A 22770-nucleotide genomic window follows, 5' to 3' on the forward strand; every position below is an offset into this window, starting at 1 on the left:
GGTGTAAGGTTGGCGTTCATATACCTTCCACCGCCATAAGGAGAAGAATTCCTCAATGGGGTTTAGGAATACGGTGGAAGGCAAAGATTGATAAAACCTTGGTTCATATTGAACCACTCTCTAACCTGGAGGGCTCTGTGAAAACACACATTGTCCCAAACAACAACATCGATGGGATGCTCATCCTGCTGCCCTAACAGAGCATCTCGCACGCGATTGAGGAAAATGAGGAGCTGGTGAGTGTTGTAGGGCCCCAGGTTGGCATGATGGTGGACAACCCCATGATTGCTGATGGCAGCACATAATGTGACATTGCCACCACGCTGCCCAGGAACACTAACAATGGCTCGATGGCCAATCACATTACGGCCTCTCCTTCTCCTTTTGGTGAGATTAAACCCAGCTTCATCCATGTACATGTATTCATGGGGTCTTTCCATTGCATCCAGTTGAAGAACCCTCTGTAGAAATAGATATAGTTTTGTGAGTGATACGGAAAAAGTGATTTAGGCCACTACAGTAAATCACTACTTAGAGTAATCAACATTGAATGTGTCTGGAAATATGTCAACCTGTACTGTACATACTGGAATCTTTGCTCTTTGACTCTGTCTGAGTTGCGATCAAAGGGCACTCTGTATAGCTGTTTCATGCGCATTCTGTTGCGCTTGAGGACACGATCAACAGTAGAGAGGCTGACACTGTTGATACCCTCAAAATTTACATGATCCTCAATGATCTTCTGCTGAATTTCACTCAGTTTAATGGCATTGTTCTCACGGACCATATCAACAATTAGGGTCTCTTGGTGTGGGGAGAACATACCTGTCCTCCCACCCCCATGTGGCAGTCTTTCAATTCTACAAAAAGAGAACATGGAGTTACAAAAAATATGCATGGAATACTAGGCCTACAAACAGTTAGACCAACCCTCCATTACAATACTAGTACATTGGTACAGTGACGTACTGAAACATATTTACTTACAGTACACTGTGGTGCAGTATATAGTATGTCATACAGTAATTGCTGTCAACATTTACATACTGTACTATAATGTCAAAAAAGGTAATTACCTGTTCTCTTCTCTAAATCTTCGGATTATGGTGGACACAGTGAATCTACTGAATCTACTGTCCCTCATGCTCATACCATGGACAAGAACATGGTCAATCACAGTAGCTCTGATTTAATCAGATATTACCGTTCTTTGTCTTCGCTGACCACCTCGACCTCCTCTCACACAAACTCTTCCTCTCAGACTTCTATCCATTGTAGGGTCTCGCAAACCAGTGCTCTCTGAACTGGCTTGCTGTATATGTTCCCTCACATTATTAGCCACAAGTGTGATCAATTTTGAGTTGTTGTGTTCAAGTGGTGACACCTGTGCTTTAATTGTGTTTGACTTTTGTCACCTGTGCTCACCATTATGCAGCACGGGTGCATCACAATGAAAATGTGTTGGCAAGTTGTGTCTAAACAGGTGAAAAGTGCTTATGGTTTTGCCAAAAGAGTGATTGATTCAATCAGTGGGTTCAGGCAACTGAGCATTTGGTTCAGACAATAGGGTATAGTGTTTTAGCAATTGAGAAAAACTGTAAATATTAAAATTCAGGCATAAATTAAGGCATTTCTTCAGATGGATTAAGGTTAAGGTTACCTATACCTAAGGTTACGGTTAAGGTTAAGGTTACCTATACCTAAGGTTATCTATGTCCTTATATTGTATCATTAAAATCCAGCAGGGTATGGAAGGATAATTGTGTTGCTCTGTGATTATGGAACTCCTTATCTACACCTAAATGCATTCAGTCATTTATTACCTTAAAATGCAGAAAAAAGCAACTTATTCAGAATAAATTTAGGACACATCATAAGAAGACACATGGATGGAGTAATATGCTATATGATCATTATATGTGTTACTATTCAGAAATTGTTTTATGTTCTGCTTTTGGATTATGGAGCTTGGAAGCTAGCTGACAAAGTATGTTAACATGAACTTACTATATTGTCTTCTGAAAGTATTGCAACGACAAGGCCATTTCTTTACTGATCACTTTAGCTTTAAGAGCAAAAGATGAGTAATTTCTGTTTCATTTTTGGATATTTATATCTAGATGTATAAAACTGCTTATTACATGTCACCTTTGGTGGCAGATCACCAAACAGATTTTAACAGATCGTATGTTTAAGTAAAATAAATTAAACAACACTTTAAAATTTGTTTGCATATCCCTTGCTTGCAATCTTCCAATCTGTACATTGGCAGACAGAATGTTGCTAAACATCTAAATTCATTATGCTACCATCATGAGGGAAATAATCAGTGAAGATTGGTGATCCTGTTCTAGAAGCAGCCTTACAAGCCCATGACACAACCTGCAATGTGCTTGACTGATGAGATTGTATTTTTTAGATCATTAGCAGATCCTTTCTTTCTCTACACTTTGGCATTTCCATCACTTTGGTGGATTTGGTAGATACTTCTTTGGCACATCTTCTATTTCTTTGCAAATTTTAATCTTCTGAATTTTACTGCAAATGAGTGGTTTGCATCTTATAGAATGGTCTTTTCTGTCAACTCTGAAAGTCCTATTTACACAATAGATTGTGATACTTGCACCCCTGCCCTCTGCAGATTGTTGGTGATGTCCCTGACTGTTGTTTTGGAGTTTTTCTTCAAAACTTTCAGAATGACTTGCATCATCTATTGTTGTTTTCTTTGGCCAGCCTGGCTAATAAAATCCATTGATTTTATCGTTTTCAGGAGATTCTAAAATGTTGTATTGACTTTGCCCAATTATTGTGCAATAGCTCTGAGAGATAGATTTTCCTATTTTCTCGGCTTCAAAATGGGTTTCTCCAATAGACAGCTAGTTTATCTTTTTTAACATCAAATGTATTCTTCTCAGGTGAAACCCAAGGTTCAGACCAGGATTGGGCATTTAGAGTTATTTATTCATTCACCTGTTGCGATTGCACTTAATGTTCACATAACCTAGCTACATTAACAATTGGCTCAGTTTCAGGTATTGGTCTATTTCCAATGCTTTCATTTTCTTTATACATACATGCACGCATGCGCGCACACACACACACACACACATAGTGGTTTTCTAATTATGTGTGCATTTATATGTGGCTTCCCCAAAGATTAAAGCACAAAACTGACTGGAACTGGTCCTGAATAGAATTTTAAGGGGGTCACATTTAGACAATACTGCATATTGCTGAAAAAATCTTTTATTCTTACCATTTGACTCAACTTGGAATTAGTTGTGCAGTGACAAAGACAGCCTCCTTTGAAAAACAAAGTCATAAAGTCGCTTTTCAGCTGATTCACTGTTAGTTCACAGTAAGGCTCTAACTTGTACAGACAAGTGAAAGAAAAGCAATAGAACAGAGGAAGAAACTTACACTCTGTGTCTGTCTGCAATTTTGCATTGCTGTGTTAAAATGGTCTTGTTTCCAAGGTAAAACTAAATCCAGTAAAAAAACATCTAGAGAACACGTCTCCTATTTCATGATTTTGACTAGATGGGAATACAATATGTGTGCATCCTTAGCAGTATGTGTCAACACTGAGAATCTGTTCTCACTTAAATAATTCCTTGGCTGGCAACCTTGTGTATGCCTTTTTCACACAATCACTTCCTATTATTCTGGAGGTGTTCTTTTCTCTTTTTTTTTTAACACACACATACTTGTACATTACATTATTATACATTAATGCTGACAATGAATTCTAGCTCATTATATATATATATATATTTTATATATATATATATATATATATATATATATATATATATATATATATATATATATATATATATAAATATATATATATATATATATATATTATATTATATTATATTATATATATATATACATACACACACACACAGTGGGGTGAAAAAGTGATAGTCAAAGATAACACAAGTAAACACAACATGCAGTTTTTAAATGAAGGTTTTTATTATTAATATTATTTTATTATTATTTTATTATGAAGCTCAACAGCTACGTCCCCACACACTAAGTAGGTAATGTCTGGGACCTGGTTTTCACCCGTCTCAGCCACAGACACATTCCTCTTTCCTCAACCATGGATTTTCTCTGCCCTCTGTCCACTAAACCCAAGAAAACCTCTTGTTCTGCTCCTTGGCTTTCAGATGTGTTGAGCAACAATCAATGGGAGCTAAGATCATCTGAGGGGAAGTGGAAGAAATCACAACTTGATTCAGATCTTGACTTTACCGTACACTCCTAGCCAAGTTCTCTTCAGAAGTGACTACTGACAAGACTTTCTTCTACAAGGAAAAGCTTGAACCTTCGGCACTAGACCCTCATAAGCTCCACAGCATCATCTCTTCCCTACTCTAACCCTGACCCCACTTGTTTCATCCTCCCAGACTGCAGAAGACTTTGTTTTTTTTCTACCACAAGAAAATTGAGGAAATCTGCATGACCTTCACTTCTGCCCCGACTGCACCTACATCCCACAGTCAGGATTCCCCTACTCCTTAGTTGTCACATTTCTCAACTGTAGCAGCAGAACAGATTTTACAACTCATCCGGTCTTGCAATCCTACCACCTGCCCATTGGATCCACTCCTTCCTCTATGCTCCAGACCACAAGAACTTCACAAGAACTTCTGCCCTGTCACCACTAACCTCAATGGATCCATAACATCTGGTCCAGTACTCTACAGTATCACTTCCCTCTTTTCTTTCAAAAATTCTTGAATGCATTGTCTATAATCAACTGTCTGTCTATCTCTCATAGAACAACCTCCAAAATCACAGCCAGTCTGGTTTTAAAGCAGCACATTTGACAGAGTCAGCCCATTTGGACGTCTCTGAGAAACTACACACTGCTAGATCAGCCAAGCTGTCATCCGTCCTCATCCTCCTTGACCTTTCAGCAGCATTTGATATGGTCAACCACAAGATTCTCTTGTCCACCTTTTGCAGATTTGCAGATTAGCATGGGAATGGTTTGCTTCCTACCTGGAAGGACTCTCATATCAGGTAACATGGAGGGGAGTGACATCTGTTCCACATAGACTCTCCACTGTTGTCCCACAGGGCTCAGTACTTGATCCACTTCTTTTCTCCCTGTATACTCATTATCTTGGTGAAGTCATTTCCTTACACAAATTCGGCCATTTTTGTCCACACAGGCTGCTCAGGTACTTTTTCAGTCTCTTGTCATCTCAAGACTGGACTAATGCAACTCACTGCTGGCATGTCTACCTATGAACGCAATTCGTCCTCTGCAAATGATCCAAAATGCAGCTGCTTGTTTTCAACCTGCATAAGTTCTTGCATACCACCCAGCTTCTGCAAAACCCCTCCACTGGCTTCCGGTAGCTGCACTGGACCAGCTACTGTACCTCTTACCTTAAAGCCCTCATTACTCTTCGCACTGCATCTCGCATCCTCAGAGCTACCAGCACTGCTCGACTGGTCCCACCATTTTTTCAGGTAGGAGGTAAGTAAACTACAAGACTCTTTTCTGTTCTGGCACCAAGGTGGTGGAATGAAGGTCCCCTAGAGGTCCGGACAGCTGAGTCACTGGCTATTTTCAAACTACGGTTGAAGACCTACTTATTCATGAAACACCTCAACTAGAACTTTCTTCCCTGTTTGTTGTATGTGTGTAAAAAACAAAGCCAGTGATTTAGCTCATGGTATCTTACATCTGTAGCCTAGTGAACCAGAGATCATGCATTCAATGATAGAGACTGAAGCACTTTTGTACGTTGCTCTGGATAAGGGCATCTGCCAAATGCTGTAAATGTAAATATAAACAAAATACAAACCCACATGGCTATGTGTGAAAAAGTGCTTGCACCCAAAAGCTAATAACTGGTTGGGCAACCCTTAGTAGCAAGAACTGCGATCAAGCAATTGCGATAACTTTCAATGAGTCTGTTACTGTGGAGGAATTTTGGTCTACTCATCTTTGCAGAATTGTTATAATTCAGCCAGGGGCGTAGCCATCATTTAAAAAGTGGGGGGACGAAATGTCTAGTGTTATCTGTTTTTTTTTTTTAGTTAACCCTTGTGTAAATGACAGGTTTTATTTTTAATCATGTTTTTTTTAATCATGCTTTATATGCGTTATGATTATATATGATTATAAAACAGAAAGAAAGAAAGAAATAGAGCAGCTTGCCACAGGGTCAGTACCCTTAAAAGGACATCTTTGTACCTTATTTAACCTCAAAAATTTATAGTTGTACATTAAGGTACACATTGGTACTCTAAGGTAGTAATGTGTACCCTTTTGAGTATAAAGTACAAAGATGTCCTTATAATGGTACTAAGAGTATATTGTTTACATATTTCAAATTGTATTTTGTGTATGCACAGTACATGGCACACACTAATGGATACTTGCACATTCAAATAATACTTCATTTTGTTCTCTTCTACACTCCATATTTCAGGAATAAAACAAGTAATTCAAAACAAACTATTGAAAGAAAATTTATATTGAACTCAACTGACAAACATGTCAAGACCTGATATCAATTATACAATTAGATGAAATAAACATTTAGTGTCACTTCTTTTAAGCTTCCTGGCTAGTTTGTTTAAAAATAGTAGCTTTTTACACAGTGTTAAAGCTAACATTTATTTCAATATATAAAGCTACTTAAAACTGCCAAAAGTGTCTCTGCGACGTTCCTTCCCATCTATGAACAGCTGAGCAATCATTTCCCTATTTATATAGTCAATTTTGTCACTGTGAATGTGACACACAGCAACACTGTTTAGACGGGACTGTGTCATTGTGCTTCGGAGCCAGGTTTTTAATCTTCGAAGACTGCTGAAGCTTCTTTCAGCCTCTGCTGAAGAAACAGGAAAAACAAGGAGCAACCTCACAAGTGTTTCCACTTGGTCAAAGAGTTGGCGGACTTCTGGTAACATATTCTGAAGAATACACTGCTTGACATTTTTATAAAAAAGGAGTGAAGTGTTTTTTGCCACTTTGAGCTCATCGTAACCGAATGCTGGACCGCGGGTGCGACTCGAGGTACAGTACTGGGGGCGCGTGATGATGACGTGACAAGTGAGTGACTGATTGCCGTGAACGTCATGTATAGGCTATCTTAAACTTTCTTGTCCCTTTAAATTTTAAATCACTCTGCATTTATATACATTGCTCCATTAAAACCTCAACATGTGGTGAACACAACTCTCCACTAAAAAAGTGAGGGGGACGAATTTACTTTTTATAAAAAGTGCGGGGGACATGTCCCCCGCGTCCCCCGCGTAATCTACGCCCCTGAATTCAGCCACATTTGAGGGTTTTTGAGCATGAACCGCCTTTTTAAGGTCATGCCGCAGCATCTCAATAGGATTCAGGTCAGGACTTTGACTAGGCCACTCCAAAGTCTTCATTTTGTTTTTCTTCAGCCATTCAGAGGTGGACTTGCTGGTGTGTTTTGGATCATTGTCCTGGTGCAGAACCCAAGTTCGCTTCAACTTGTGGTCACAGATGGCCTCATATTGTCCTTCAGGATTTTTTGGTAGACAGCAGAATTCATGCTCGTCAGTCCACAGAGTATTTTCCCAAAAGTCTTGGGGATCATCAAGATGTTTTCTGGCAAAACATCCATGACAAGCCTTTATGTTCTTTTTGCTCAGCAGCGTCTTGCTCAGTTTTCGTCTTGGAACTCTGCCATGCAGGTTATTTTTGCCATTTTGAGTCATGAACACTGACCTTAACTGATGCAAGTGAGGCCTGCCACTCCTGGGAAGGTTCACCGCTGTTACATGTTTTTGCCATTTGAGGATAATGGCTCTCACTGTGGGGATGGGTGTCACTTTTTTTTTTTCACACAAGGCCAGGTGGGATTGGATTTCGTTTTCCCTTAATAATAAAAACCTTCATTTAAAAACTGCATGTTGTGTTTACTTGCGTTATCTTTGACTAACTTTGTTTGATGATCTGAAACATTGAAGTGTGACAAATGTGCAAAAAACATAAAAAATCAGCAAGGGGACAAACACATTTTCACACCACTCACAGTCTGAACTTGTCTTGGGCTGTTTTTAAACTGAACTTGTTTTTAATCCTGCTCATGCAGTTTGTTTTTTACCTCTACAAGCTTTCAAACTAAATTATTTGTTTCTATTTCCCAAAATATTAATTAGTATCGTAACATTATTACTAGCATAAGTGACCACTAGTAGGTCACTTGTGTGTGTCCTGTGAGCGTCGTATATGTCTGCTTGCTCATACCCATGTAAAATATATATATATATATATATATATATATATATATATATATATATATATATATATATATATATATATGCTATATATATATATATATATATATATATATATATATATATATATATATATATATATATATATATATGCTATCTTTTATTTGTCTTTTCTCTCATTTTACTTACATTAATAGACCTTGACCCGTTTGAAAGTGTTTAATAGAGACTACAAGCATGTCTGAATATCTTTCTGAATAAATGTTCTGGTCAAATATTAGGATGGATTTAAGTAGTGTTGCAGGTCCCCATCTATGTTCAGAGATGGATATTTTAACATAAACAAGATAGCATTATTTAGGCTGGCACAGTGGAGCAGCAAGAGCATTAATCACAGTGCTGAAGTCTCTGGGTTACTGTTTGTAAAAAAAATTACGTGATTTCCCCATGTCCAATAGGCTCAGTTTCTTCTCAAAAACATGACAAAATGCAGATTGGCTACAGTAAATTACCCCTAGGTGCAAATAGTTATGTGTGTGTTTGGTAAATGAATGAATGAATTAATTAATTAATGGAAAAATAAACAAAAGCATTAAGTAAAGAACAAATAAATGAATGGATGAAAGCATGGATGGATGGATGGAAAAATGAACAAACAAACGCATTAAGTAATGAACAAATGAATGAATGATTGAAATAATTAATTAATTAACTGAAGGAATAAATGAATGAATAAATGAATGAATGAACAAATGGCATGCTTTACTCTATCTTTAATCAGGCTGCCTTTTTCAGAGTTTTTATGCTGTGTGAATATCACTGACATACTGTACATCACATGAGCTCACAGGTCTAAAGAATTTCCTGAAAAGTGATAATGTTTTTCTGATTGGAGTAATTACTGCAAGTAATTGAATAAATTCCTGTTTGTTTTAGCTTCCGGTGTAAATGTGATACACATAGTTTAATGTGCTTTAATTTTGGTTAAGAATGAATGAATAGAACCCCATAATAGGTCACAAGTTGTGGTTGTCCAATAAGTTGATTTATTTCCTGAAACCTACCTCCTTTTCTGTTACTTTTATCTACATCTAATCTTCTGTCCTGGCAGATGTTCAGACATTTAAGTGTTCTCCACTCCTTACAGATGACCTAGCTGTATGGTTATCATAAATGGGCATCACAAGTGAAAGTCTTGTTTACTCTTGGCCTCAGAACTAAGCACCGATTTTCAAATTACACTACACAACCAGTGGAAAAAAATGTAAATACACGGAAAATGTCTAATACTGTTTCGTGAACTTTCATCAAAGAATTCTTATTTTGCAGCATTTAAAGCCTTTAAGACCTTTGGGAGCCTTTTACCCTCTAGCTGTCAATTTGTTAAGCTAATCTTAGAAAGTTTCATGCTATGTTTTTTGAAGCACCTCCACTAGTTTTGAAGCATCTCCCACTAGACTGGATAGTCACATAGGCACGTTATGAAGCATAGGGCTAGGCCGCTCCCACAACATCTATATACAGCTGAAATCTAGTGACTTTGCAGGCTAGTGCATTACAGATAAAATACGGTATGGGTTTGGAACAGTGTTGGAAAATGGATTGATATCCTTCCTTGTTCAAGTTTCCTTTTATGATGTAAAAGTCTCCTACATTAGCACCACCAAAGCATGTCCAGACAATCACATTTTCTCTGTCATGCTTGACAGATTTTGCCTCCTTTTTCTTGTCCTTCTTTGTGTTCCAGACACCTTAACTTAGATACATCTGTTCATAACACTTTTCTTTCCCCAAACTCTTCCTCAATAACAATCTATGAGTCTTTGACCCATCTTAATCACTTCCTTTTATTTGCCAGTCTTAGATATGGCTAGTGGTTCAGCATCATTTATTCGCCTCTTGATTGTTTACAGTACTTCTAGACTGATGTTTTCTGGGTACTATTAAACTACCAGTTGAGGATATGTGAGAGTCTGATGTATTTGTCCTCTTGCTCATTTGTGCAATGGAGCCTCTCTTTTCTCTTTCTATCCAGGAAAAAAGATGAATACATATTGTATTAATTCTTCAGATTATTGTTTACATGGAATTCTCTTCTCTGAACAACAAGGTACTGAATGAAGACAGTTCTTTTTTATACTCAACTAGCCTAAAGAAGGACAATTTTATTGGTTCTTTAATCAGCACAAGGGTTTTTAGGCAAGCATGCCTGAAAACCCCTTAGATAATTGATTGCAGGGAACTGCAAAGGTTTCTTGGCTACAGTGAAGCATCTTTGGCAGAAATGTAGGATTTCTGCATTATGTAAGGACCAGTGGAAGCTGTCCTGGAAGTGTCATTGGTGTTCTCTACAGTCCATGGAGGTATTTAGGGTTGCAGGGTCTGGATGGCAATTAATTGATGCATCAAGTTGATTACCATTATTGGCAAATGCATTGTAATCTTTAGAAAGCAATATAAATCAGTACAAAAATGCTCCAAATATTGAAATAGAACAGTACTAAAATTGTTGTAAAATTGTCAAAATAACCTGAACCTATTTAAATTTGTAAATAATTTACCAATGCACAAGCAAATTCCTGTAGCTATAGTGTATAGTTTTTATTTAATGTGCATTTATTTACAATATGACTTTTCAACTAACACCATTGACACCATGTGTTAATTCATTGTAATTCTATTCCTGCCCAAACAGGTCAGTGTCAAAAAGATTGTTCTCTTGGCGAAGTTGCAATCTTGAGCTGCACCTGTTTGAGAGTTCACTAGATATCCTTGAAGTGTTGATGGAAAGGAAGAGGCACATTGTTGGAATTTCGTCAGATGGGTCAAAGTGGCCTCGGGGATCCACATAAAAGAACGCTAAATATAAACCTCGTTCTGACAGCTTGAGTACCAAAAAAGGGAAAACACAAATAAATGATAAAATAGTTGTCCAACTGTGATATTGATATGGTGGTTGAAGGTGATAAAGGTCTAAAATCACCAGCAATTTGTTGGGACTATACAGATATTACTCTAGATATGGAATATTCAGTTTGCAGTCTGAATTATCTGCACAGAACAGAAGAGAAAAAGTTTCCTTTTCAAAGTCAGTGTCTAGTAAAGACACCAAGATGACATGGAAGGCAGCACTAATGTAACAACAAGAATTAAACTTACGTATACAAAATATATCAAAGAAAGTTACAAAAAAAATGTCAGATAAGGCAGACAAATTAATGTAATAGGAACTCTTTCTTCTCATGTGTCTTTAGACCTGGGGCTTTGGAAGAGAATAAACTACTGTACAGGGAGATTATTAGAAGTGACAAGTATGAGGAGTCCAGTGGACAAACACACTAACTGAATTGAAAGATAGCACATTCTTCCTCTACTACATCATGTGGCATGTGTTACATCACAGGGCAGCATAATACACTAAACGTGCTATCTGCCATCTTCAATATATAAGATCCCACAGATGTCCATGTTTGGCTAGAGTTGCTCTGGATGATATGGAAAAGCAATATTCCATGAATCCAGACTAATCCCTGTGAATTCCGATCCCTCAAACTCATTATCTTCCAATGATTTGTTGATACTATAGAAATTATTAGCGCACATTTATATAAACCTGTGAAATAACAGCCAATTAGCACCTTTTAACCAATCAGAACTGAGCATCATACAGTACTGGCCTCTTTCTGGCCTATTATGCATTATACGTTTGTGAGTTAGATGGAGGTGAAGGCAAACACAGACCTCATAGTTTCTATGCTGGAGGTCTGTATGCTGCACAAATCCTCCAAGTGTGTGTACATACATATATGTTCATATATGTATGTAGGAATGCATTTATATTAGTGTTTATAAGTATGAGGTGGACATACAGTACTGAATTCTAACCGGGAAAAAAGCGGTGCGTTCACCATAACTCAATTCAGAGTGTAACATACACAGCAGTAGGGAGGAGCAAGGGAAAGAGGGAGAGAGTAAAAGCAAGAGAAGTAGAGTGAGGAGGGGGAGGGGTTGTCATAGCTTGCTCATTCAGAGGTCTACTGCATTCAGAGGACCGGAGGAAGCAGCGGAAGCAAAAGAAGTTTGTCCTTTAAGAAAGTAGGGGGCTTGGACCTGTGGACAGCAGCAATCACTTAGCTCCTCTTCCCACATTGACTCCTAATTTGGGATTTGTTTGGAGGCCAGAGACTGGAGTGCATCTGTGAGAGATTGCCTTGCTGGGAAACAGAATACCGAGCTTTCATATTCACCCACAAAATGTCTGATTCCACAGTGAATACTCATTTGGAGGGGATTATTTCAGACTTTGAAGGTTAGTGTTACTTTTTTATTCCATCAAGTTCATATTCTTAATGAAATATGAACAGGTTTGACTACTTTAATTTGTGCTTAATTGATTGTCTGGATAAGTGCTTTAGGTTTATCTTTTCAGTAGATGAGTGTAAGAGTTGATCTAAGTATTGCTGTATAATAATCTTAGACTCTTATATTTACCCACTTTTGCTTCACTCCAGCTTTGCTAAATGATTATGTTGGACTTTGGTTTGTATTTTTGTGTCTGAGAAGAACAAAAAGTGAGCGTATGTAATGTCTCTGTGCTGCACACCCTGATAAGAAAGAATGACAGAAAAAAACTTATTCTGGTAAAACCCCTAATCCTGTGGGAATAATACCTAAATACTATGCATTCTTTACTCCCTTTATTCCCTGGCTATAACTTGCTCTGACATCTCTTTTATCCCCATGCAATTCTTTTCTGTCAGCACCCCATTCACCTGACAGACACACACACCTCTATTGACACATGTATACATAAACACACAAATACACACACACACACACACACACACACACACACACACACACACACACACACTTAGGACACATGTATTTGCCAGACAACATCATACATGTATCACTTGGTTTGTTGTTAAAGCACAAGACTGTGTACTGTATAATGTACAAGTTTGTCTGTTAGTGAGTCTTTTACTTATGTGCTGAGGCTTCACACTTTCCAAATGAGACAGGACACAAAGAACTAGTGGGGAGGGAAATGGCAAAATTACACAGGAAGTGTCAAAGTGTTTGGATGGTAAATAGTGCCTCAAAAAGTGTCCTATAAACACACTTTCACCACCCAAAGAGCATAAAAATTGTCTTTTGATAGGGGACAAACTGAAAAATACATTCAAAGACATACATTGTTTGTTTATCTATTTATTTAGTTATTTATTATTATGAAGCAACATTTGTCCCACAGGACTGTAAGCTGCTTGCTACGAACACCCTTAACTGGCTTGTGATTTTTAAGGACATTCTTTTCAGGATGTACAAGTCCTGCTTTACTGTTAAACGGTACAATCATGATCAACCCCTTATCATGCAGCAATGTAAATTGTTGGTGAGCATGAACCTTTATGGTATGTGGAAGTGCACTATTAAAGGTGACTATCTGAGGAGCCTATTCACTGGACTAACCACATTATAAAGTCAAATATGTTCTTTATAAACTTTATGAACTGAGCTATGTACGCTCCACTGTAGCAGTGTGTCTGGCACTAAAAACATGTAATCTATAATCATCCAATGAACACCATTATCTGTCATATGTTATACTTCTGTACAATGCATATCCGCACATTTATACTAGAACTTTGGGTTATATTAAGGAAGCAGCAAATGTATTCCTCTGCTTCTAGACATGTAGATTAATCCCTTCAGCTGAAGGCAGATAATCTTCCAGTCTTAACAAAGATATCAGCTTGCATCTTATCTAATGGCTATTTCCAGTTTTCCTGTCTCCACACTACTAGCGTTGATCTCAGGCTCCTTCAGAAACATGTGACTTATTATAGTTTGGTGTGTGTACTACTACTGATCTTTGTTTTTCTTTTTTGGACACAGAGACAAAAATTCCTGCCCATGGTCAGACAAGGACTCTAAAAGTCCATGCCAGATGCCTCTCGTAGAATAGGAACAGTGCGAAGAATGACTTCTCTTTATTCGCATATGCCTTGGGTGTATGAGTGAAGCGCTTGGGAATTTGCATTTGTGGTCTCATAACTGTGTACCTAAGGGGATAAAGACCTTTCATTCCTCCATTAATGGCTCCAGTTAAACACTTTCATTTTATTGAGATCAAATCTGTCATAAAAATGTTACCTGCTGATTTTTGTTACATGTTGATTGCTGGATTATAATACACGATACCCTGCCGTGAATTTATGAATACAATGATTGTTAATGAGCTTTATCATGCATGTGGTATGTTTTTAATGAGTAATGTTACTTATTAAATCAAATATTAATTTTAGCCAAGTGGTCAGCTTGTAACCTAACTCAATCTAATAACTAAAGTTGAATATTAAACATTAAGGCTACATTCTGACACCAGGTTATTAGAACATACAGTACCAGCTTGCATACTGAATTTGATAGCTGGAGGCTATGTGGCGAGTATACACACACACACACACACACACACACAAACACACACACTCCTTTCTTCCCTGTAATTCTAACCAATCTAACCGAATAACACTATCAAAGTCGCAGCTTTATGACACAGAAATTGATGACACACCAATGCTTGCCTGTCGCTCACTACTGTGAAAGCAGGTTCAACGTGAGAATAAAGTGGGATCTAGCACACTATTATTTTACACAAATAGAAACTCACATATGTGTGAGATAACTAGCTGAAATGGATGTTTGCCAATATAAATAAGTAAATGAAAACTGTGAAAATGAAAAGAATCTCTGATAAGAGTTATTGTATCCCTATCTTGTCCTGTTGTATTGTACCATGTTGAACTGCCATATCTAGAGATGCTTAACTTCTCACACTGAAGATCCCGTCAAAACTCCTTAAAGATAAATGGACTGTGGTATTAATCCCACTGTCTGTTATTTGCATGGGTATACAAAGTGATTCATGCATATTATGCTTTCATGATAAATAACATGCACACTCATGTCTACAGGCACACATTTGTATGGTGTGAGAAAGAATAGGAGCTGTTTGTGGCAATTGTGATAGAGGCAGTGAGCGTCACACTACTGACAGTCCTACAGGGTAAATGTGTACATGCATATGCTTACCTTATAGCTGTAGTGCAGTGCAGAAAGATTACGTGCACAAAGACATTGTATCTGTGCAAAAGTTCCCCATGCAAGGCAAGTAAGTCAATATTACAGTTCTGTGTTTTATATATTTGTACCTGACATACCACAAAAATTCCACACTTTTTAAACTGAGGCTTATAGCCATAATATGTCATGGATCAGAAGTTTGTTTTTTATCAAAGGAAGCGTGTATACACAGAACTGTGTACAGCCATCTGACTGCTACCTTTAATATTCAGAGACTTGTGATTAAAGTGAACAACAGTTCTTGCATCTATTTGAGAATTTGTTCGAGTTTGATTGAGTTTGATTTGATTGAGTTCAGCAGATATTTAAAAGTTTATATTGATTTAATTTGTTAGACTCTCATAACTGACCCAAAATGTTCCCTGCAGCAGTTTGTGTGTCTGCACCATCTGTCTTGCACCATCACCAAGTCTTAATATGTGTATATATTTCTGGAATATCTTTCTAGCTGTGTAGTTTTTTTTTTGTTTCTATACTTCTGTAAAGCTGCTTTGAGACAGTGGGAATTGTTAAAAGCGCTATACAAATAAATTGAATTTGAATTTAGTTTGTAATGATTAGTGTATTTAATATTGTATTTTTATCTGACCCATTTGGCAGAGTTCTCTACAGATAATAATAATAATAATAATAATAATAATATGTAGTGAGAAGGGGGGCACGGTGGCTTAGTGGTTAGCACGTTTGCCTCACACCTCCAGGGTCGGGGTTCGATTCCCGCCTCCACCTTGTGTGTGTGGAGTTTGCATGTTCTCCCCGTGCTTTGGGGGTTTCCTCCGGGTACTCCGGTTTCCTCCCCCGGTCCAAAGACATGCATGGTAGGTTGATTGGCATCTCTGTAAAATTGTCCGTAGTGTGCGAGTGTGTGAGTGAATGAGAGTGTGTGTGTGCCCTGCGATGGGTTGGCACTCCGTCCAGGGTGAATCCTGCCTTGATGCCCGATGACGCCTGAGATAGGCACAGGCTCCCCGTGACCCGAGGTAGTTCGGATAAGCGGTAGAAGATGAATGAATGAATGAATGAATATGTAGTGAGCATATTTGCCTCACACATCCAGGGTTGGAGGTTTGATTCCCATCTTCACCATGTGGAGTTTTCATGTTCTCCCAATACCTCAGGGGCTTTCTCCTGGTTCTCCAGACATGCAGCATAGGCTGTGTGAGTGTGTGCACGATTGTGCCCTTTGATAGACTGCCAATCCTGCCCAGGGTGTATCCTGCCTTGTGCCCAGAGTCTCCTGGGATAAGCACCAGGTTCCCTGCAACGCTGTAGGTTAAACAGTGTTGAGAATGGTTGTTATAATGTACAATACAGTATATGTTTTTGCACAGGTTGTTTTTCTTCACAGAATTTTGCAAATACCACTTCACGACAATGCACATTTTAACAGAAGCCTTTATTTTGTCACATATAACCAGTGTTGTGCTAGTTACTAAGAAATAGTAACTAGTTACAGTTAATAGTTACTTCATTCAAAAAGTAACTCAATTACCTTGTTGATTACTTACACTAAAAAGTAACGCATTACTGTTAAAAGTAACTTTTTAGTTAGTTTTGTAAAGAAATAATGAGCATATTTCCAACTTGTGTAACTCGTCTTGCTCTCGCCTTGACTCGCCGTTACTGCCGCACATACTGTACATGAACAGTGCGGCGTCTTCGTGTTTACAGGTTGGCATCCACCAATCCTACAATGCGTCACTGTGTAAACGTTAGTCTGTAGGCTACACTTCAGCCAAAATGAATTAATTTAAAAAAGTAACGGACAAACACACCGTATGGTAACGGTATCGGAGTTAATTTATTTAAAAAGTAAGGCATTAGATTATTAGTTACTGTCAAAAGTGAAATTCTTTCTTCACAATTGCCAACCATGGAGGTTGGGGTCAGAGCACTGGGTCAGCCATGATACACCACCCCTGAAGGGAGGGTTAAGGGCCTTGCTCAAAGGCCCAACAGTGGCATCTGGTCAGTGCTGGGGCTTGAACCCTGATTTTCCAATCAACAACCCACAGCCTTAACCACTTGAGCCACCACTGTATTTTATTAATACAGTCAGTTCTGTACAGTCAGTCAGGCCAGTAAATGAACTAAATAAGATACATACTGTATATCTTGTTTAAACAGTGTCCAATTTTTCAAAACACTGAATAAATGTCATGTACTTTAACTGAAAAACCTTTTCTCTCTTTACTCGAATTTTGGAAAATGATAATTTTTTCTTTCATGTGTTCCATCATTTACTAAAATAAGTGGTTGACTTATTTTCCCATTTTCTCCTAGAAAACTTGATTTAAAAAGTTTTCTTCTTGAAAGCCTTTGTAAAGATGTCATTGACCACCCAGACATCATTATCATTTTATGCATATGTCTGGGTGGTCTATGTTTTGGTTTTGAGAGAAACCCTAAAATCCCTTCATGTCTTAGCTGACTCTGCACCTTGCTATGACTTCCTTCATGCACATTCACTCACACACACTCACACACACACACACACACACACATGTCCACAACACACACACTGTTGAGCTTTTTTTGTCATATCCATGAGCACAAAACATGTTGTATGACGCTTCTGAGCTCTCAGTTTCCTGCAGAGTGAGGACCAAATCAGCCTTTCTGTGTGTTGAAAAGAAACTAAATCCATGTGTTTGGCTGACATGTTCTGCTATGTTAAGCATGCCATTGCCTGACTGCTTAAGGTGAAGGGCTAGAGTTCCGCAGAGACACCTTTCTGAAGGATCATGAGCACCACTTGGCTTATCCTGTTGAAAGATCTTATATTAGCAAATAGATACCTGTGAAAGACCCTGCCAAGGCCTCACATGGACAACACGTACATGGACTATGGCAAAAGCAAACAAGCTTTGTAGAGTACGAGTTTTCAGTGACTTATCAGTCTTTACTTACCATTTATTGAAGAGCAGAACAGTCCTCTTCATACAATCCTATTGTGGTGTGGTGTGGTGGGACACAGCTGCTATTAGAGTTAACCATAAAATTTCTTTCTTGCAAAACATTGCCCAGCTAACATAGGTTCCAGATTTGAAACTGAGTTATGCATGTGGAGGTGAAAAGGCATGCTTTCTGAGTTTATCCATACAACCAAAAAATGTCAAACAACTTAAGATTACAAACCTAAAATTAAACACTTAAACAATAATCTGAATAATAGCATCATATCAAGGCCTTTGCAGTCATAACCTGCTAATATAGATATGAATAGAATATGATTAAAGAAATATGGCCTGACTTTGAATTCCTGGCAATGGACTCATAATTAACTTACATATTGAAGCTCAGTTTGTATGTTACACCCAATGGAAGCTGTCAAAAAAGTAAGTGTCCTGGGTGACTGCTGTCCTTGATCACGTTTTTGGCTCTCCTCAAGCAATGAGTAAGGTAATTGTCTATTGCCCACAGGGTAATGGATGTCATTACCATCACTTACAGGCGGAACACATCATGACCTGTGACCATTGCAACAATCTGAAAAATCTAGTGTTAAGCTTTAAAAATACATATTAACAAATATCATTAGGGTAAAAAACATTTTAACGGTCTAGAGTGGGTCAAAAGACTAATCTTCATCCACATTAAATGACATCACGTGGCTATCCCTTACTCAGCTGTTTGACAGTACTGTAGGTCCAGGGAATAGTTTCATGCTAGTCTTCTTTATAAGCTACCTAAACTTGCTTGCTTCTCACATTTGAACAACGAAGAAATTAACTTTTAAGTAGAGTTATTGTAGTAAAAATTCTGTATTCAAAAAAGCCTATAACTCTGAGATTTCCTTGATAAGAAGTCCTTCGGTTTCACATCATGTTAGAGGTGCAATGTAATGCAATGGGGTCTTTTGTATTAAACCTTTTATTTGTATTAAACCTGAAGTTGAAACAGTCTGTACCAGAAATGTGTGTGTGTGTGTGTGTGTGTGTGTGTGTGTGTGTGTGTGTGTGTGTGTGTGTGTGTGTGTGTGTGTGTGTGTGTGTTTGCTTTTTACTTTATAGATAAAAGGGTAAAGAAATACTCAGCTTATTTTAGTCCATGGTGAGGGCCAGTGGAGCCAGTACTGAGCCAGAACTGAGCACATTTTTACTGTTATTATTAACTTCCCTATAATAATAATAATAATAATAATAATAATAATAATAATCCTGCCCATAATTGTTCTAAATTGGCCCCGCCCCCGGCCACGCCCATGATTCAGTGAATCATTTATTTCCTTGTCACCGTTGACTCCGCGGTTTTATCATTAGTCATAAATCTAAATTAAATTTTAAACTTTTTATTTTTTATTCAGAATTTTTCCTCTAATGGAAATATTTGCTTCTGCGCTTTATACAAATTAAATTGATTTTAAATCGGTGTATTTAACCTGTATAGCTACTTTAGTCTGGAGGTGTTACTACATTACCCATAAATCACAGCGCGAAACTGAACCCAAAGTAAAAAGGCTACGCTTTATTTATGGCTGCAATGTTGTCAAAACACGTGAAACGTGTCAAATCAGGTAGGTGTATGCTTATTTTATTCATTGCATCGTTGATGTATTTAAGAGTTTAATTCGACATGTCATTTTATTTAGTGGATTAATCGCGTTTTATTTACGACACAAGCGCCTTATGATTAAAAATTGGGATCTGTTTGTAATCGTCACTTTTACAACAAACTGTTCAGATCTTCACTGTGTTTAAGCAGCTGACAATACGTTAGAGATAAATAAGTAGTTTATAGTTTTACATCTTACGTTATAGGCATGATTTGATGCTGTAATATTGGTGTATATATGAATTCGTGTAACTTGTCTATGTCATGGACCACCAAGATGCCACCCCTGGGCCCCTGAGCAAGGCCCTTAAATCCTCAATTGCTCTGTTGTATAAATGTAAGTTATTCTGGGTAATGCTGTAAATGTTGTGGTTAACCTATGTGATTTCAGTTTGGATTAATATGCTGGAAAACAGTTTTGCTACTTAATTTTAATAAAAATATGAACATGGGATTTGAGTACTCTGTCATTTGTGTACTCAAGTCATTTGCTCATGAATTGAAAATAGAGCGAGAGAGAGAGAGAGAGAGAGAGAGAGAGCGCAAAGGGTAAAACAGAGTTGTTTGTAGCTGAGCCCATTAAAGTTCAATTGATATTGTAATGACAGAATATAACTGCAAATAATATACCTAACCTTAACCTTTCTGCCTCTAAGACACATTGGAATTATTATCAAAATGATCCTTGACCATACAGTGAAAGTCTGACTTTTTTTATTTTTGTTTTGCAGCACTAAAACGGTCATTTGAAGTAGAGGAGGTTGATTCACCCACAAATCCTTCACAGCTTTCACGCCGAAATGTCAATCCCCTTCGCTCCTCTGCCACAAGCCGTTTTCATGAACTGGGATCCCGGAACTCTGAAAACTCATCCAGACATGGCTCAGAATCCTCATCCAGTGGCCAGCGTTCTCCCAAGAGCAGTGGGCGGCGCATGGATCTTTCGCGCCGCACTGAAATCTCCATCGACATCTCCTCCAAACAGGTGGACAGCTTGCCCAGCCCAGGAATTAACCGCTTTGGCTTGAGGCGACCAGAGATCTCGCTTCATAACAGAGTTCCAGAGCCGAGCTCACCCAGAAGGGCAGAGATAACCCTTTCACGAGCACAGGAACCATTAGCTGCCTATCGAAGAGCTGATGTGCCTTCCTCGGCTGCTAGAAATCCTGAATCTGTTCAGAAAAAGGCTGAGTCTCCTAGCACAGCAGAGAGTATGTCATTGCTAGGCAGACGGACTGAGCCACTGCTTAACAGACAGGTAGAGACTCCATCTCCATCCAGAGAGTCTGAGAACAGCTTCTCTTCAGAGGCCAGCATGACCCCAAGCTTTACTGAATATAAAACCACACCAGCAGCTCAGGAGAATTCCAGCAGAGCTACGGACAGTGAGTCAATGATTCAGTTTGTTAATGATAAAATCCCTTGATTTTCTTGATTATCTAACTGAACAACACTGATGACCTTTTACAATAAGCTAGTGTAAGGGCTATGTGTGGAAAATTACCTTAACCTGTAAGGTGGCTCTTCTTTATGGGTAACAATAAAAAAAAAAGTACCTATACAGTATGCAGTAGATGCAATCTCATCACCGCCACCTGAGTTCGTTTCCCGGGCAAGAAACCAATCCAACCACTGAGGGGTTAACTCTCAGTGCCGGTCCCAATTCTGGATAAAATGGGAGGGTTACATCAGGGAGGGCATCCGGTGTTAAAACCTGTGCCAAAATCAAAAACTATGGTTCAGATAATCCATTGTAGAAACTCCGAACAGGGAGCAGCCAAAGGCCAGAAACAGCATTGTATGCAGTAGACACGTGAAGTAGAGTAGCGTCTCCTAATAGTCATAAACTACTTTCCTATGTTAGCCATTTTTTTGTTTGTACTAAGTGGCACTCACATCATTCATCCTCTCCCGGCTCATGTGTAACTCTTTTCTGAACGTCAGACCGCTTTCTTCTGTTGGATGTGTTTAATGGATGTCAAGGGTACTTTGTATTCGGTGGTTTGCAGTGCAGTTTCTGTCATGTCTAGCCATTCAGTATATTCCATGCGTTTAAGGAAATAATTTTAAACTAATTTATGACTACATATCGTTGCTGTCGGGTGGAATCCTCATATCTCCAAAACCATTATTTTTCAGGAAATTAAAAAAACGGCGTATTTTTTTGAGTTATTAAACATTGTATCGTTAAAGTTGTTATTATACCTTATATTGTTGTCATACACTGTTGTGTACCAACATTAACACAACATTTTCCCAAAGTCACGTTTTTATCGGAGATACTGTACAAGCTTTATGACTAGGGAGCAGGGAGATACGAGATACGGACACAGACGTCGCTGCTACCAGCAGTGTTCAATAAAGTCTGCGGTCACGTTGAGCCTTTTGACAAGAGACAGGGCTTCAGTAGTTAACCAAAGCTAATGACTGTAGTTACATACATCTTCCTAAACTATATTTTAAAGGTTTAAGAGCTATAAGTGATGCAATACAAAACACGATAAGCTGATTAGGCTGTCTAATAGGTGGAAATTAGTCTAATCTGCTCGCAAACTTACCTTCGTGGCTCACGGGTTTCTTTCTGCACAGAAGCATTATAGCTATAGGCATTGTCTATAAGTTGGCTGACGTAGAATAGTGAATAGTGGTATCCAAAACAGTGAATTTAATTCAAATATTATATTATGCAAATATTATATTATGACTATATCCTGCACCACTGTATCCTCCACCACTGTTGCTTCCTCTGTCTCTACACTCTCTCCATCGGAGAAATATCCCGCGAAGCTCTCCCGCGGAGTGAAGAAGAGGTGG

General features: G+C 38.3%; 1 protein-coding gene across 4 annotated transcripts in view; it reads left to right on the forward strand.

The window, feature by feature from the left end:
- septin9a (septin 9a) overlaps positions 1–22770 on the forward strand; it is a 78773-nt gene that overhangs the window by 11441 nt on the left and 44562 nt on the right. For 2 of the 4 annotated variants that reach the window (XM_060892048.1, XM_060892052.1), the window contains one exon: positions 20688–21341. In XM_060892048.1, the coding sequence (XP_060748031.1) occupies positions 20688–21341 (654 nt within the window). Of the gene's footprint in view, positions 1–12299; positions 12563–19861; positions 19919–20687; positions 21342–22770 lie in introns of those variants that run through there. The other 2 variants (XM_060892049.1, XM_060892050.1) reach the window with 2 other exon arrangements.

This window comes from Tachysurus vachellii, chromosome 18 (genome assembly GCF_030014155.1).
Source record: "Tachysurus vachellii isolate PV-2020 chromosome 18, HZAU_Pvac_v1, whole genome shotgun sequence".
NCBI lineage: Eukaryota > Metazoa > Chordata > Actinopteri > Siluriformes > Bagridae > Tachysurus > Tachysurus vachellii.